The sequence below is a fragment of the Heliconius melpomene genome, chromosome 13 (genome assembly GCF_056956725.1).
Source record: "Heliconius melpomene rosina isolate 202511_hmr_F chromosome 13, ASM5695672v1, whole genome shotgun sequence".
NCBI lineage: Eukaryota > Metazoa > Arthropoda > Insecta > Lepidoptera > Nymphalidae > Heliconius > Heliconius melpomene.
The window spans coordinates 1,699,430-1,718,498 of record NC_140401.1 but is presented as its reverse complement, the minus strand read 5'-3'; the positions used below and the strand labels follow the sequence as shown (position 1 = coordinate 1,718,498).

General features: G+C 32.2%; 1 protein-coding gene across 1 annotated transcript in view; it reads left to right on the top strand.

The window, feature by feature from the left end:
* Window positions 1–18,559, top strand: part of Baldspot (elongation of very long chain fatty acids protein baldspot) — a 29,100-nt gene extending 10,541 nt beyond the window's left edge. The window contains exons 2-4 of the mRNA XM_085195790.1: window positions 3,296–3,433; window positions 15,259–15,480; window positions 18,112–18,559. Of these exons, the coding sequence (XP_085051916.1) occupies window positions 3,296–3,433; window positions 15,259–15,480; window positions 18,112–18,472 (721 nt within the window). The 3' untranslated portion in view covers window positions 18,473–18,559. The remainder of the gene's footprint in view (window positions 1–3,295; window positions 3,434–15,258; window positions 15,481–18,111) is intronic.
* Window positions 18,560–19,069: the final 510 nt, after the last annotated feature.

Sequence of the window (19,069 nt, the reverse complement as noted above, 5' to 3'; positions counted from 1 at the left end):
TCCCGCATAACAGGATATGCAGAGGAAACCTAGTGTTAAGACACTCTGTATGTATCCCACTCTCCGCACAATTGTCGGGATATTAAGTGTTCAACATTGCGCCTTACCTAAGCGAAGAAATGAACATAATTCATTTTTCCAACTAGGACTTGAACTCACAATCGTCGTACTTGTCCTATTATTTTTTAAATAAAGGAAATCTGAATATTACTCTTAAGGCTACTTATATTCCTACATAGAATATTTGGAATGCATTTATTACTATCCCGAGTGCCATAGCGCTGCGTATCGATGTAAACTAGTCTAAAATTGTACATGTGATGCAATTCATTGCAATACAGTTTGACGCACTCCTAATTGGGACGTGTTAAAATTTAAAGGTTTCGGGCTCAATTTTAGTCAGTAGGTGTGTTAAATGGAAAATGTAATGTTATAAAAAATAGTTAGCTATCTCTCTCTCTCTCTCCTTACTTGCCTCACAATATAGGTATCTGTATATTTTTTTATTTTATTACAACAACTTGCGAAAATAATTTAAGTACATATAATATTTAAAAGTTATCGTACCATTAGAAATAGAACAAAAAAAAGAAGTTATTTTTATTTCTGCCTCACTAAGTGTTTCATTATTGTGATTATATGCTTTCATAGTTTCATACACAAACAGAAGTACTACTCTTCCTCTCTTACCACTCATATTGCTTCATAAATCTTTTTTAGTTATTCTTTCGTCATTAATTCCTCTACTTGCCCAAACTACCTGAGCACGAGCTTCGTTGTCACTGTAACTTCTTATGATAACTATTTAATTAAAAAAAAAAGTCGATGGCATTAACATTCGCTTACTAACTACTATATTAGTAGGGATCAAGGACAGCGATATTACTGTCACACGTGTAAGGAAATGATTAGTCTCCAAGTCGTCGCACTATACTAGTACATAGCCTATTAAAATACAAAAACAGTATATCTAGTATTAATTTAATCCCATATACACTTTTGTATAAAGGGGTATACACGTTGTTATGGTAACGCGTATTCTACTCGTCAATTGCTTCTCTAGTAGAAGTAATTTTTCCATGGCCTACATTTAAAAGCTACATTAAAAATATGAGAAAATAAAAAGCCGGAAATATTCCCTTTGATACAGCCAGCGCAGCTTCTTGCAATTCATATAAGTAATTCCTTACGTAATACCACTTGTGTACAAGAAGACTTTCCTGAGTAAGGTCAATTAAGTAATAAATGTCTTGTACTATATATGGATAAATATTTTTTTCTTGAAATAGGTATAACTTCCTTACTTAAGTCGGAGTAGATTTTATAATTAATTACCGGTATTTTTATTGTTTATTTAAATTTTCGTTATTTGAAAATAATTTGTAGGCCAGTACGGCCTTCCACTTCTCAATATAAACAAGACATGTATAAAAGACAAATAAATTATTTCACATATTAATAAAAAGAAGAAAAAAAATATTATTTTTTAAGTTTGTATAGATTGAACAATAGGTGTACTATAAGCAAGAGCAATGTTTAAGCTAAGACTTATGTCCCATGGGTTTATATTTTATACCCACGACTATAAAATCGCATGCAGAACTCGTATTCTGCTACTTAAACCTCTTAGCGGCGAAAATATTTATTAAGAAGGCGAAGCCCTATGATGTAAGAAAGTGTTATTTCTTGTTATCTTCACTGTAGCCATGTAAACAAGCCGTAATGCAACATATTAATCACTATTCTCGTCACGAGGAGAAAAGGTCAATGCTAATTGCTGAAATTACAAGTTCTAAGCAATGAAATTTTTAGTTCGTTAGCAATTGTAAGATATTTATCGTAGTTAATATACTTTTTTACCTAAACTTTTTAATAAACTCTACGTAATTTATAAGCTATATAAATTTGTTTTCTGTATAAATTATAATCGTTTAATATGTTAATAAATATATTCTAGTAATAATTAGTTAAATGAATTATTATTAAATTATCAGAAAATCGTGATCAGGTTAAACAGCTTCCCTTTAATTGCCACTCGACTGTCTCAATTAGGCATCGCGACCAGTATTCCTATGTCTCAGCTAATTTCCAAGGAAAAACAATGGTGTTGATCACCTTCATTACACGTTTCATTTCGTTCGAGTTCCGGTAAGCTTACTTTATAATGACGCAGTTAATCAAAGAAAACAGCGTCCGTCGATTCTTCGAGAAGTGTGTATATGGTATGTAGGTACTATACACTTACTTCTCGTACGTCAATGACGTACAGTAAAAAAGGTATTTATTTTTACAGTAAAAAAGGTAACCATTATATTAACATTTCGACAACTATTATTATATTCTTCATGCAAGAGTAAAAATATATTATGCAACAATAAAAGTAAGGGGCGCTTAAGTTTTCTCCCGTTGAGTGAGATTCTTTTCAAGGCATGAAAATTCAAGGTTGCGGCCTTTGTTGAAGCTTACAATTATGTGTGTTCAGAGAAGCCGTTCCCAAAAGAAAATATTCATTTACTAAGGCAGCTGCTTTGAAATTCTGTCTCTTTTCTCGTCAAAGCTTGAAATTAGTGAGGAAACCAGCTAAATCTAGAGCACGACTCTTAAAATTAGAATTACCGTTTTATAAGTGCCTATAGAACTGAGTTACTTTCTTTTTATGCCAGCTTTGTATACGAGCTCGTATTTTTTCTGCCAAGGGTAGATTAATTTGAATTCAATGAGAACCTAGAATATTTTTCGCGTACTTGTGCATAAAAACAATAGCTTCTAATTTCAATAAATAATTCAATTTGAACTATCGCGAATACGTTTGACCGGATAGTTGACTCATGAATCGCTTATTTTTTGTTGTTTTTTATTATTAACTTCTAGTGGTTTCTAGTTTTTAACATTTAAAAATACTGGTTGAAGACTGCTACTTTGTTTGCGTGGAATCCCATGTTCTCTCATTTTTGGTATTTTGACAAATCTTTTAGTACGCACCTACAAGGAATTGACATCACAGATTTCAGTTTCCTTATACGTAAACGCTTATCAGTCATCGACTAATGAAAGAATTTTATATATAGGGTACTTTTAAAGTCACTTAGATTTATTTCTAGGCGACTTAAATGTATGTATAAACTCTTAAAATAAACGAACAAAATTATCCTATCCATAATTAAAAATGTAAAAAATGACTTCTGTTTTTATTTCTTTAATATGTATTAGATACCACATATTAATTAAAGAAATGAATATTTTTTATAAAGACTGCTTGCTATATTGTTACATTCAATGTATTTTTTCGTCTCAGGTTCGAACTGCGACGTACTCTCATAGTATGGAACTGCATGTTAGCGGCGTTCAGCATAATGGGCGCGTGTCGGACGCTGCCCGAGTTCATCCACGTGCTTCGGAACCACGGCCTCTACCACTCCATTTGTGTGCCTAGGTGAGTGAAATTACTATATAAATACATACAAATAAAATAAATCAGCTTAAGAACGGCGGAACCTAGTGTTAAAACACTCGTTTCCTAAATTTGAATTCAATGTATGTAGATACGTAAATGAGACACCAGTGGGAACTTTTTGATATATAGAGTATATATAACTCGCCCAAGAAGGAGCAGTGGGACCGGGTTTAATTGTAAACATGATAATTGTGGGTTCGATTACTATGAAGAATGGGATATTTTGATTTCACAGCTCTGGTAAGTGGTATGTCTTCAAAACATTACGGTCCAAAAAAATACTTTAGCCATATATTTATTACTAATTCTCAGGGATTTGTACATAGTTTTTTTAATATTAGAAAAATAATCATCGAGTATCACTTATTTATCTCTTTAAGTACGGAATTTTACATGACGTTAGTACATGTAATGGGTATGTAAATTGTAGGAATGATTTATGTCAATATTTTATTTGTTTTAAAAACTTGTAACATGATGAAAAACCAATTTATATGAGATGATTGTATATTTACAATTGACTTCGTCAGTGTTTACTAGTAAATCAAATTAAATCATCAAGTGTGCGTTGTAACGCCACAGTTGGGGGTTCGATTCCCACTCGAGGAAATGAAATATTTAATATTTTCATTTCCTCGCTCTGGTAACAAAGCAAAGGCGGCGTTGAGTTCCGCCACTCAACACGCAATATCTTAAGAATTCGGCGGTAGTAGCGGTAGTAGTAGTAGTAGTAGTAGGAAGTAGAGAACTGATTGTCAAAACATTACGTTTCAAGGTTTCCTATGATTGCTTCAGCGGGAAAAATATCCATTTTTTATCATTCATAATTAGTTTGAAAAATGACATTTGAGTATGTAGGTACAATTCGATGGTCTATGATTTTTCGTTGTAATATGTTTTTTTATATGTAATCCAAACTTAAACTAATAAATTTATAAACTGTTAGATTAGATGAGCAAAGCAAAGTAAATTGTACTGACAAGTTAGGCATACCTCGTAGCAACATTAACTTTATACATTTATACATATGTAGGTGAATTACTGAATGTAGCTAATGTATCGTCATTTTTATTATTAGCAAGATGACATAATTATTAGATATTTAGCCGACTAAAAAAAGAGGCGTACGTTTCGTTACTTATGCATGTATGTTTGTTCTAATGTTTTTCCGGAAACTTAAAATCATAAATAGATAGTTCTCTTCTAATTTATATCATACACCTGTAATTCTTATGGAATAGTCCAAGTTTCATCAATATCAATTCAATAGTTTTTGAGATACGCTTTTAAATGAATTTTCCTTTGAAATTGACACTAATTTAAAGTCGTTTTAATTTTCTAAAATTATTTTTAAATTTTCGTACTAAATTTATTTTAAATTCAGGTAAATCATACTAGATCCGAAATATATCAAATCAATGTAATATCCATATTCTTAGATAAAGCGTGACTTTTCCCGAATGCCTATATGAAATTGTCGGTCCGCATCACGTAGGTGTGAGCTATGCGTGTCTTAGTTAAAATTCTAAACTCGCGTTCAAGCGAAAGTTCACTTTAAAGAGTCTTACAGTATGAACTAGCCCTTATGTTTATATAGTTAAGGTTGCATATATAAGCAACATGTCTAATACATGTCATTTTGCATGCGATGATGTAACTGTCAAAATAAAAAGTTTAATTAGAATAAGTGGGCAGCGCTTGTGTGTTAAGAATTAGTTTACGTTTTCAGTTATAATAACTGTCAGTTGTCATATATTGCGAATTAAAAGTTATTTTTGAGAAGGTGGAATGAATGGATAATCAAGGGTTGGAAAAAACATAATAATGTTATCATTATTTTCTTAATTAAGCTTTAAATATTTTAAGAGTTGTTTTGAAAAATGTGCTTTTTTCATAGACAATTATTATTATGTTAGTGTAACTCACCTGGGTGGTCACGAAGATGTCTATATTCTAATAATACGTTGTGACTTACGATGTGACATACGATGAATATTTTTTTTATTCTCGCTTTCTTTTTCTTGTAGCTAGCATAGCAGCATAACCGAGGAACTTAGTGTAATTATACTTTCGTCCCCCACTACTAGGACGAGGAAATAAAAATACGAAATAGTTAATTTCTCCAAGTGGGAATAGAACCCTCAACCTGCGCGATTACAGTCGCTCGTTTCTGCCCATGCGCCATGACAGCCTCTATTGATGAATCGTTAAAAATAAATATAGAAATTGTTACATATCACGTCATGGTAGTTTTCCTCATAACATAAACATAAAAATATTATTTTTGCAAATCAAATAAATATTTTATGAGACCTAAAGTTATATTTAAGGGAGTACCTTTAGAATGTTCATATTTCTTGGCCAACTTTATACTTTTTCTGGTTTCGCATAAGTGATTGCATTTTAAATTGACACTTATCTGCAGATATAATCTAAATATAAATTGAATATTGTTTTTAATCTAAAACATACATTTATTTGATTGAATGTGACTCACTACCGAAGAAGAAGACGTTCAATTCAGAGACAGACGGAAGGGCAAATTAATAAATAGCCTCATATAGATCGTTTGGGTACGGAAGTCCAAAGTGATAATTTTCAATTGCTTATTACTAAAATATTCACATTTTTATTATGTAATAATTTAGATATAACTTGTTCTATTCTCATGTACATATTATATTTAGTATGCTAGCTCCATTTTATAGATATTTTATTTATTTATATGCCAGTTTATAAATTGTAACCGGTCGAGTTGCCATATGTTATACTCGTGTTTCTTTTCCTTTTTTAGAATTTTATCATAAATGATAATTAAATATTAAACTATACTTAACCGTGAGCTCTTCGTGATTTGTGTGTGAACGCTCACTTGATTTATATAATTTACATATTTCTGCCAGTTTTTCTTTATACATTTAAAATATAAAATTTACCGGACATTTTCAACGAAACTAAAATAAGCTTAAACAAAAATGTCTATTACTTGTTTTATTTGAAGCCATAGTAGCGTCTGACTTCAATCGCGATGTTTGTGACTTCGATTCCCACTAAAGGTAATGAGTTATTCTTATTTTTTTTTAATGCCGTTGTCTGTCGCTATGTAATACGAAGTTCTTAATTCCTGAAAGCGGAGAACGGAGCGTCTTAACACTAAATTGTCTCTATTTCTCTATCTCTCTCTCTGACTTGGCGAGGCTTAATTCTGCGTACCTATATCAAACGTTAATAAGAAACATCGTTACGTCACAATTATATTCCAATAGACCTGAAATAATCTCACGTTTTCAACTCGTTTTAGGTACTAATATTTACTAATCCCTACTAATATTTACTAACAAACTAATGTGTTGCGAATGTGGTTCAGAACTAATCATGTTAATAGAAAAATATAATAAGCTTCAGGAATTAAATGTTGCTAATTGTTATTTTCTTGTAACTTCATAATAGAAGAAGCGCTCTACGAATTACAAAGAAATTGTAAAAAAAAATATATAATTAATATTTAATACCGTTAGGTATGTAAGTGATTAATATATACAGAAAAGATTGTAGTCTAATGAACGTTACTCTAAGAATACCGATACATATAGGTTCAAGTTTTATGGCACGAATTTATATACATCCGGTTATTTTACTTTGCATAAAATTTTTGGACATTCAGTTTTAAAATTATAGTTTTCTGTATGATTGTTGTCCTTTGTGTAGTTGTGTACTTATGGCATCTCGTCTCTCAATTTTACAAAATAACCTTCACTTTACAATCGGTAACCTTGAATTGTAATTGATAATAACTTTTATTGACTCCGTCATAGCATGGTTTGGACATGTACTCGTATCTCAGTCTGTACAAGATGGTTTCAGGTTCGATCTCAGGCCATTACGTTTTTCCATTCACAATATCGATCATCTGCGCTCGGCTATTTTGTTCACGTGCCGCCGCGAGCTAGATGAATTACATGACCCGATTTATAATTCTATCTATTTGTCACCATTCAACATGAGTTTGAAGAGACGTGTTCGTAAATTTTTGCGATTATTTATATTTTTCATAAAATTTTACGTTGTTTTTTGTTTTGTTGTAAAGTAAAGCTATCAACGCGATGGTTGTGGGTTCGATTTCCACTTGACGGAATGGAATATTTTTTCTTCCCCCCCTCTGGAACGACAAAGAGTGGCGTTGATTTCCCTCATTCAATATCCACTCTCAAATTCCGGCGAAAAATAAGTAATGGAATGGCTTAACACTTAGTTCCCTCTGCCTACCCTGCTATTTAGGTACGGGATAAAGCGTAAAGCTACAAAAAAAAATATTGTGTTTTTATTATTAATAATTCTTGAGCTATCAAATTTTTGATATTGAATCTCATCATAGTAAAAAAAATCGTTACTTATAAATAAGATTTAACTATATTGTGTTTTTAAGAAAGTAATATTTATTTCATTCATTACAATTACATATAATACGTACTACTCTGCTTTTGATAGCCATGATTTTGATAAGAAATTTCATGATAATTTTTTATCGCGCACCTACTATTTACTGGTATAGCTAATAAAATGTTATGAAGGCCATTTTTCCGTTACTAAAGAACTAAGAAATTGAGAAATATAAACTACTATACTATATAAATATAGTAGGTATATTTTAGTCAACAATTGTTATATATACCTACTATAGATAGTCTTAAAAATTGAATGTTCAGCCAGTTGTTAGTTGAGCACTTGTCACAGCTTGACCCTCGCGGGTGAGAATCGTAGAGGGCTCTCGTATTTGTCTTTTGATTTGACTTTCGTCGGCATTTTGCGAAGTGGGCATATCGCTTGCTTTGCTGAAATAAAGTTATTTTACGGCAAAAATATAATATGCTTTTTCAGCTATAATAAACCTTTGAAGTTTCGATAGTTGATCGTTAGCAAAATGTCTCTTAGCTCATTCATGGTTGTATTGTCATTATTATTTGTAAAATTTATTGTATTTTTTTCCAATTATACGTATATAAATGAAAATTATAAACTACAAAAAAAACGCAAACTAGAATCTACATCCGTGCCGTTGAACGAAGATTTGAAAAAAGTCAATTGAAAAAAATTAAAAATGCAAATTAAGGCCTTAACACTTTTGAAGGAAATAAAATGTATAATGTAAATGATTACTACAAGAGCTTGACGGAAATACATTGTATAAATATCAATTGTGTATTTATAAACACATTATCTATCATTATTAACGTCGGGTAAATGTGTCTATAAATGTGTCGATAATGATCCCCACTAAGTCCCGCTTTTGTAGTATTTGAAAGTAGATTATAAAAGCCATCTAGCGACAACCCGATGATAGTGGGTTCGATCCTTGGAGCAATTAATTTTTCATTTATCTACTCTAGTAAGAGAAAATGCAGTGTTGAGTATCCGCCATTTTACGGTGTTCCGAATTCAACAGACAATAGAGAGCAGAGTGTCTTGACTGTAAGTTATTTCTGGCTACCCTATCTGAATAAAAAATACTCGTAGTTAGTTAGTTAGTGCGTAGGTATATTACGTATACGAGTTCGAGCCATGTGTATAGGTAGCCCTGATTCTAAATAATATATGTTATATAATATATCATTGAATAATATAGATACCCACTTTATCTCTATTGTATGCCAACAGGATCGTAACAAATGAACGTTTATTAGAATGGCGTTATCTTCAATAGGTTAAATATAACACTAATGCAATGACCTACATATCCTTACATAACCTAGAAATTGTGGGTTTTATCACTTTCAACTAGCGGCCCGCTCGCGGTTTCACCCGCGTGAACTATGAAACTTTATTATTAATTTCTGTCTCCATGACTACGTCCTAGTGACGTCTATGCAAAATTTGACACCTAGCATCTGTAGTAACGAAGTTTCATACAAACTTTCGACCCCAAAAACAACCCCTTAGAAATCGAATATTGCAAATTCCCGTCTTAGCGAGCATCTACGTCCTATAAGTAACTCCTATGCAAAATTTGAGATTCCTAACACTTATAGTTTCTGAGATTTCGTGATGAGTGAGTGACCTTTCGATTTTATATATATAGATAGATATAATGTTAACTTTAAAATCGAATGATTTTATATGGTTGTACGAAACTCGAAAGACCTTCAGGTTAGCCTAATCGACTATATATTAATTAATAAAATACCATAATTTTAGTAAGAAATTGGTTTTAGACGGCCTACATCGCCTACAGTTATTGAAAGTGACATTGAAGTGATTCACGCGATGACATAGCTTACTTAAATACGTTTTAGTTCGTCCAAATGCAAAGTTATTAACGGATTTTAGTATTTAGAGATAAAATTTTACTATTGTTGCTTTAATAAAAGTGAAAACGCTTATTTCGCTTTTATATAAGATCCAATAAAATATTGTTTTCGTTTTGTATTCGATAATTCATATTAAGATATACATTTCCTGAGATGCCAAGGTCTCACAATCGGCTTTAGGGTTGAATAGCAATTTGCATAGAAGGCTTAAAATTGAACCCTTCTATACAAATTGTAATACAACCCTCAAATAAAAGAAACCAAAAGAAAATATTGTTGAAGACTATTTGCAATTTCATTTTATAAACATTATGTTTAAAAAAAGTTGAAAAGCATAGACACTCTGTTCTCCCACTTTGCGTCCGCAAATTTTCGTAGATTGCCTGTCGAGTTGCGGATCTCAACGCTGCGCTTTATCTTGTTACTAGACCGAGAAAATAAAAATTATTCATTCATCCAACTGAGAATCGAACCTACATCAGTTTGCAGTCAAATGTTGTATCCCTTCGCCCTGAAGCATATAAGTGCCTAGGAAATATAATATACATATTTAAGGCCAGCATCAGTAAGCTGTTGTCCTTCGGGGTCTGCATAAACAATTCCCCCGGTAAACGTTTACGCGGACGCGTAAATAAATCACTTGCGCGGAGCCGGTCAAATGTTTGCCTCGCTTCTCCATAGTTTATTCAAAATCGTTTCCACTTTTATTTTATTAGCACTCCAGCTTGTTTTACTGTTCTGAAATATTATATCTTTTTTTTTTATTTTATTTATCTGTAATATTATACAAAATATTTAAAACAAATACATGAGGGCCAGTCGTGGCGCAGGGGTATAAAGTGTGAGTGGTTGTGGATTCGATCCCGACTCGAGGAAATGGAATATTTATTTAAATTTGTATTTTCATTTTCTTCGCTCTGGTTTCGAGACAAATGACGAATGCGGAAAATGAGGAACTGAGTGTCTTAACACTAGGTCTGAACTGTCTACCCTGCTGTGTGCTGGGTACTCGTACGTGTATATGTAAGGTATATATAAAAAATCCTCGGTCTGATTAGCGAAAGTATATATATTATGACCGCCTAGCACGCAATGTCTCTCCATAAGTTAAAATTATATAGATATATTGTGTCTCTCAACTCTGTTAAATAAGAAAATAATAATAATAAAGTAATAAATGATTATTGAATAACTATAATATTGTATAGATCATTCTTTGCAATGACTGTAGCTAAGTATAATTCTTGTAACAAACGATTCTAAATAATAGAAACATGATGTACCTACCTACCTATTACTTATAATGTTTGAATTTCCTCGTAATCCTGATGTAAACATACAGTCAAGCTAGAATTCTGCGTTTTCAATTAATTATAATCTAAACTAAACATGTACGACAATATATATATATATATATATATATATATATATATATATAGTACCAATTTAATAAATAATAAAAGCTTGTTACATTTTGATAGCAAGAGGAAAAGAAGGTGTTGAATGTTCTTAACTATGCCATTAAAATGTAACACGCTTTTATTATTTATAGAATTGATACTGTGATAAAAACGGGAAAAATTATTAATTAAAGTGTACAGTTTTAGTGTTAAAAATATATAATTATGTACGATATGGAATTATTTTCTCCTAGACGAAGAGGTTTAATTATCGTTAAAGCTTACAATTAATTTCTAAAGTGTTATATTTCTTATTGAAATAAATTCAATTTTTAATTTTGTAGCTCATTTTATTAAATTATTTACTTTTACTTAAAAAAAAGATATGGCTTTAATTTATGGCATATTTAATGGGAATCAAAATTAATAAGATACTTTCGATTGACCTAGTTATTGAATTTGGAAGCTAGCATCTGCACGTAGTACTAGTTCGGTAAAACTATACATTTGTGATTAAATCCTCAAAAATAACAGCCTAAGGCTTAAGAGATGCAAAATTAGTATTAAAGCCACTAGTTCAAGTGGTGGGGTAGGTATCTGATGAAAGTGCTAAGCTTGAATATCAGAAAAAGCTCGAGATCTCCAATTTTTGCACTGAACCCTCGGTGGGCGAGTCCGACTCGCGCTTATTTATTAAAGCTTACAATAAAAAAAGTTTAATTATAAATTTATTATTATAAAAAACTATAGCATGATAATATTACTCAAGGTCGAATGTTAACAATAATAATTATGCCCGTTAGAAAAAAAAAAACTATTATCTTATATTTTTTCGCCTTACGTAATGTCGTGTTTTTCTAATATTAGTTGTAAATATAATCCTTTATTGTATTAGTATTCCTTCGAAGTAAAACTCGCGGATAGAATATTTTGTCCTTCACCAATAATAGGTACCTCTGAGGGAAAGAAACAAGATATTTTTTCCAGCTGCTCGCTGTATCCCGCACATAGCAGGGTAGGCAAAGGAAACTTGGGAACCGAGTGTTAAGACATTCTGTTTCCGTAAAGATGCTTCTGTTTCCCACTTTCGGCTGGACCGGAATCGGGCGTTGAGTTTTTTATATAATATTTCATTTCTTCGAGTGGGAATCGAATTCACAACCTGTCACGTTTACTGTCACCTCCTGTACCTCTGCGCCGTATCGCAAATTGATCGTGGCCAATCGTGAAACGTAATGCGTAACGTATATGCGTTTCAATTTTCTTGAAAGCTTCAGTTAACACACGGGTTTTCTATATTCGACGATAATTACTTAAGAATATTAAGCATCCTATTGTTTGAAGAGGAGTTAATTATTTATAATTGTGTCATACTTATATGGTGTTAGGTATAAGTAGTTAAGAACCTCGGAAATTACGCTTCAACGAGATACAATTTATTATTTATAGCTAACATAACTCATTATATTAAGACAAAACTGGTTGTGGGTTCGATCCCCACTCGTGAAATGAAATATTTATTAAAATTTGTATTTACATTTTTTTCGTTTTGGTGTCGAGGTCAAGCGGCGTTGAGTTCTGATACTCAACACGCAATGTCTCCAGAATTCGGCGGAAAGTAGGGAACGGAGTGTTTTAACACTACGTTCCCTCTGCCCACCCTGCTGTGTGCTGGGTACAGCGTGAAGCAGATTTTTTTTAAACATTAATTTGGTCTGATATCCCTGTAAAAATAATTCTCAATTTCACATATCGAAATTTGGTATCGATTAACCGTTTACAGAACTAGAATCTAGATTCTAGACGGTCACGGTCAAAGTCGTGCTGGAAGTTCCATTAATCTGGCATTTCTATTAAAATGTTATATTTAAGTCCTAACTGTAGTTAGCGCTCTGGTATGAAACGAATTTTGGCCATAATCTGAATTTTGCAGTTGTCCAATATTATATATAGAATACTAGCGGCCTGCTCGCGGTTTCTCCCGCGTGAACTATGTTATTATTAATTTCTGTCTCCATGACTACGTCCTAGTGACGTCTATCCAAAGTTTGAGACTTCTAGCATTTGAAGTAATGAAGTTTCATACAAACTTTCGACCCCAAAAACAACCCCTTAGGAGTCCAATATTGCAAATTCCCGTCTTAGCGAGCACCTACGTCCTATAAAAAACCTCCGTGCAAAATTTGAAACTCCTAGCTCTGGTAGATTCTGAGATTTCGTGATGAGTGAGTGACCTTTCGATTCGTACCTATATTATAAATTCGAAAGTAACTCTGTCTGTCTGTCTGTCTGTCTGTCTTTTACGCAATCAGGGTCAAACCGCTAATTAAATTGTGATAAAATACTCATATAGAGATACTTGAGGGTCCCGGGATGAACATAGGATACTTTTTTTTTCTCATATTTGTAATATTTTCGATAAATACCAATATATTAAGATAATTAATTTGACAAGCAATTTATTCCGCCATGTTAATAACAATCGTCGCTACGCGTTGCTAAGCAACGGCTTGCAAAATTTGTTGTTTTAAGAAAACGTCACCCAAAATGAGTTTGCTTAATGCATACATGGCGCGCGCCGATATAGATTTGTATACATTAACAAAAATTAGATGATTTCTATTATTTGATATTCATCCTTATGAAAATAAATATAATAGTCACTTTTAGCATTTCATCTAGATGGAAATTATAGTTTACTGTATAACATTCTAATAAATAATTAAGATGTCACTGATTCCAAATGACCTAGCCTTCGAGTGGTGTAGTATGATCGACGCGAACGGGCAGATGACTTTGATGATTTTGTAAATTTTTATATATTTTTGAATTACTATTATTTTTTATGTAATTATTTGCTGCTTATAATTAATTTATCTCAGTTCGGTTATCTATACCGATGTTATACACTTAAAATATCATAATTTTAATAATTTGGGATTTTATTTAATATTGTTAAATTTTTAATTAATAATTATTTAATGAAGAAGAAAAATGTTTAGTACGCGCGCACGGCAAACTTTAGGTACTTTTTCTAATATTAAGAATTTCCTTTAGTTACTTTTACTTCTTTTGTTTGTTCATTTCGGTTGCTCAGATATTTTTTCTAATAATAAATCTCCACTTATTATAATTTTTAACTTATTTTAATTATTTAGGCTTATATTTTCGCGGGCGTAGCCGCTTCCGGGCCCACTAGTTTTATATATATAGATAATAGGAACTTGAATAATTTTTGAGTCACTGCTACAGCAGTTATTTCAATGAAATATACTACGATTATATGCACAATGGGGTAACTACAAAATAATTGCACAAATTATTGCTATAATTGAAAATAACCTCTATAACCTATATAAATTATACAAGCCGTTTTTATTACTTTAAGTATTAAAAGACTCGTAATTATGAATGAGCGGAGCGCTTCTAAAGTTCTTTAACTGCCATAATTTTTTTCCCATAAAACTTTTACTTTCCATAGCCTACAAACCTCTTTAACCTCGGAGTGTGGTATCATTGGGTTAATTGCACGTATCTCGAAAACGCCGTGACATCGATGCTAGCGTTTTCGATTCGGGTTATGCAACGCACCACTTTCTACTGTCTATCGGTCACTCGTACGCCATTTTTTCACGTAATATTCGTTTTGAGTTATACAAGATTGATACTATGTAAAATAATAGGTATCACTAACTCTACTCACTATTTTTTTATATATTGTATATATTTTTGACTTATTATGAGGGAAGGCAATATTTTACCTGGACCTCTTTTGAACATGTATTTTTTCTCTTTACAATCGTACAAGCTCTTTCGAGTGTTCTCCATACGCTAAGGACGCCCTAATAAAAGAACAGAACAGAACAAGATTGATACTCTTTTGTTTTTAATAGTTGCTTGCTGTTTACATCGAGTGTTAAACAGAAAAGGCTTCATTAGAAGCCTATTAAGAAAGGAGATAAAGGAAATATTAGGTTGTTTATTTAATTTGCCAGTATAGGTTGTTATCATTACAGTTTGCATTACAATTTGTAAAAAACATTATTATATTGTACATACTTATTAAGTATATTTAACAGAATTTCCCTTTTAATTTCAGTTTTATCGAGCAAGATAAAGTATCAGGATTTTGGACGTGGATGTTCGTACTGTCGAAGCTGCCCGAGCTCGGCGACACGGTGTTCGTGGTGCTCCGCAAGAAGCCTCTGATCTTCCTCCACTGGTACCATCACATCACAGTCCTCCTATACACCTGGTTTTCCTTCACGGAATACACATCTTCGGCCAGATGGTTCGTGGTTATGAACTATTGTGTACACAGGTAAGAAACGTAACCTTTTCGTATTATGGACTCTCTGTCTCACATAAATCTTTATTTCTTAAAATTTTTGTGAAAACTTGGAAATGCATAAGTTCTACGTAAATGGGGTCACGCGCACACAAATTTTTGCACCTACTTGCAAAAGTTTTTATTCGACTTTTAAACAGAACGCTTCTTATTTTAATGCCTTACTAAATTTTTTGAAAAAAAATCTCCCAGTTATGTATTTAACAATAGGTACATATAAAGTATTCTTATATTAAATTTAAGTCTAATAAAACTTTAATATAATTAAAAAATATACGTTAATATGAAGGATTTTGAAACGTACCTACTTTTAAACTAAAAATCCAATTTAATTTGCTTGCATATAAGGTCGTCGTGGTGCAATAGGAGGGTATCCGACTGTAATCACGATGGCTGTGGGTTCGATTCCCACATGAAATGGGCATGCAAGAAAAAACGTCAAGCTACTTGCTTTTTTTGCTCGGGATTACACTCTGCGAAATAGGTTGACATTCACTTAATTTATGTGATGATATTGTAATTAGTTCGGAATCGTAATTCTGTATTTTGCATACAATACAAATTACGATTCCTGTTAAAGTAAATTAATTACCGAGTGAAACTATTTGTTTCAAAGAAAAATATCTATAGTTATGTGATAACATATATTTTTTTTTATTTAAATTTTATATCTTACATATATTTTAAATAATATGAATATTTTTATATCGTTACTTTTAAAATTCACAATTTTTTTATTAACTCTGACGATTTTATAGCTTTAATATTTGATATATTTTATTTTACTTTTTTTTTCAAGACTTGAGATTTTTTGTTTTTACGTTCACTTTTCTTTTAATTAATCATATTATAGTAAAATCGAGTTCAAAATGTCGTTTCGTCACACATACATATTATATGTTAGTATGTCTAATACAGGTGTTTCTAGTTTTATTTAAGTCTTGAGTTAACCAACTTCATTAGACAAAAGGAACAATAAAATTATCGTTTATCTATCTTTCTTTATCTTTTTTAAAGTCAAGCTGTATGTCGCACACAGCAGGGTCGGCAGAGGAACCTAGTGTTAAGTCTCTACGTTCCCCATTTTCGATATTCTTTTAATCTACAATATAAAAGATGGTAAAGGCTTCAGTTTAACAATACCGTAGTACAGTTGATATTAAATGTAATTATACAAAAAGTAGGTTGCACTCTCTATCTGAACATCGCGGCTAGCGGTTCATACAACGCGGTGGGACCTGAAACCTATTACAAATAATTGTCTATTGTTAAAGCTATCAAAATGGTATGGGCGAAGCTTGCCACGTATATAGAGTTAGTCGGTCTTTCTTATCGATGATATTGGACTAAAATAATTTAAAAAAACTTGATACAAAATGTTTTCGTAAATAAATACAATAATAAGATAAAAACGATTTTGACGAAAAAAAATGAGTTTAATTTATGTACATATGTAAATAACTAGTTTACCGGAAACAATTGCGATTTTCTTATATCATTATTCTTCCTTATTTTTAACTTACCTGTCATACACGTTTTTATCTCTTAATGTTTTCTTTCTTAAGGTGTTGTTAGCATTATTTATTTTTATTGGTTTGTTCGTAACCGTTTAAAATACTGATGTTGTATCATTTTAATTGTTTTGCGTGTTATGCCACACTTGCATACACCACGCCATTTTAATGGATAAACACTTCTCACTCGGGGGAAAGAATTATTACGTACTATTTTTATTTTTTCGCTCTGGCAACAAGGCAAGACGCGGCGTTGAGCTCTGCCACTAAACACGGAATGTCTCGTAAATTTGGCGGAAAGTGTGTAAGGAAGTGTCTTAACGCAAGGTCCCTTCTGCCTACCCTGCTATGTGCGCATGACATGACATTACATGGGTCGACCATTGTTTCAAAAGAATCATTAAAATGATTTGAACATTTTATAGTATAACATTCAATTCGCAAATTTCAAGGGCAATAAAATCTGTGGAATTACTATAATTATAAGATTAAACAACTTATCTTGAGTCGACTTTGTTCATAGCATTGCATTTTTACAGGCAGACTTAACGCTTATCACTATTGTAAAAGACTCCCGATTTTATTTTTTTTTATTTTATATTATTTTATGTAATATGTATACTGGTGGATGATATAGCATTTTAATCTGTAGATATTTGCGTCGGAAAAGTACCAAGATCAACTTTTTGCACGTTGCTTGTGAATGAAACAACCAAACCAATTTGAGTTTATTATTTGAGCTATGTTGAACTAGTTATTTAAAAAATAGTATTATATGATTGTAAAGATTATTGTATTATTACAAGTATGAATACTTATTCCTCGTTTAATTACTATGAAAATGTACTGTACGTTAATGGCAAACTGGTTGTCCTTAAGTATATTAATTATACATAACTTGAAGTTATATTTATATTTATAAAGGAATTGAAATATAATTTAATATTGTTATTCCATAGGTACTAAAAAGTATTGGCCTCGATATCGACCTCAGTAGATTCAGTTACCGCTAGATTAAACGGTCGTTGACCTCATGATACGCTTATATCACATAGTAATGGTAATAACAATCAAAATTTTTCTTTTACAGCGTTATGTATTCATACTACGCTCTAGTTAGTATGGGAAAGTACCCGCCGAAGATGCTGGCGATGACTATCACGGTGTTGCAGCTGACGCAGATGATAGTGGGTTGCGCTATCAACATATGGGCCCACAACTACATGGCCACCGCTCCCCCCCACACGTGCCACATTAGCCAAATAAACATTAAACTATCTATGGCCATGTACTTCTCATACTTCGTACTCTTCGCACGGTTCTTCTCCAAGGCCTACCTGTCACCGAAGCCCGGTAAGAAAGCCAAAGTCGAACCCCTCCCTGAACATCCGCCAGCGAAGAAGGCGGAGTATAACGGCTACCCGAGACAGAGAAATGGCGTCGTGCACTAGTCTATTTAATATTTACTGTACAGGTTATGAACGTCCACCGATTCAACAATTTCTTGATTGCCCGCTTGATTGTCTCAAATGCGTTAGCCTATAGGGGAATTGTGCTCAAGATGGCATACTATGATAAGATGACACACTACCAATCTTGATGAAACTATTAGCGCTAAGTGCGATCTTGTGACGTTTTAGAGAGTGTCTGTAGATGCAGCTAGTGCTTAAATTCAGTATGGGTGCAAATGAATGCAGATGGGCAAGTAATTTATGTTTTCGTTAATTTCAATTGCAACAAATTTTTCTTTCGCTTTTGCTTGATGGTGAAAAGACATGTAAGATAACAATTTTCTATTTGAACTAATTATAAATGTAAAATAGGAATATTATATGACACAACTTACGCTAAAAGCGCATCCTAACCTATAAACTTTCGTCACAACGGTTAAAATTAAATTCATATATCTATTGGGTAAGATGACATACATAACGTGAGTATAAGATGGCATACTATCTTACCCTTATAAATAGAATCGATATATTTTTTTGCTTTACCTACAAAATGCCTGGCAATTACAAACGAATATATATTGGTCACAAGAAGAC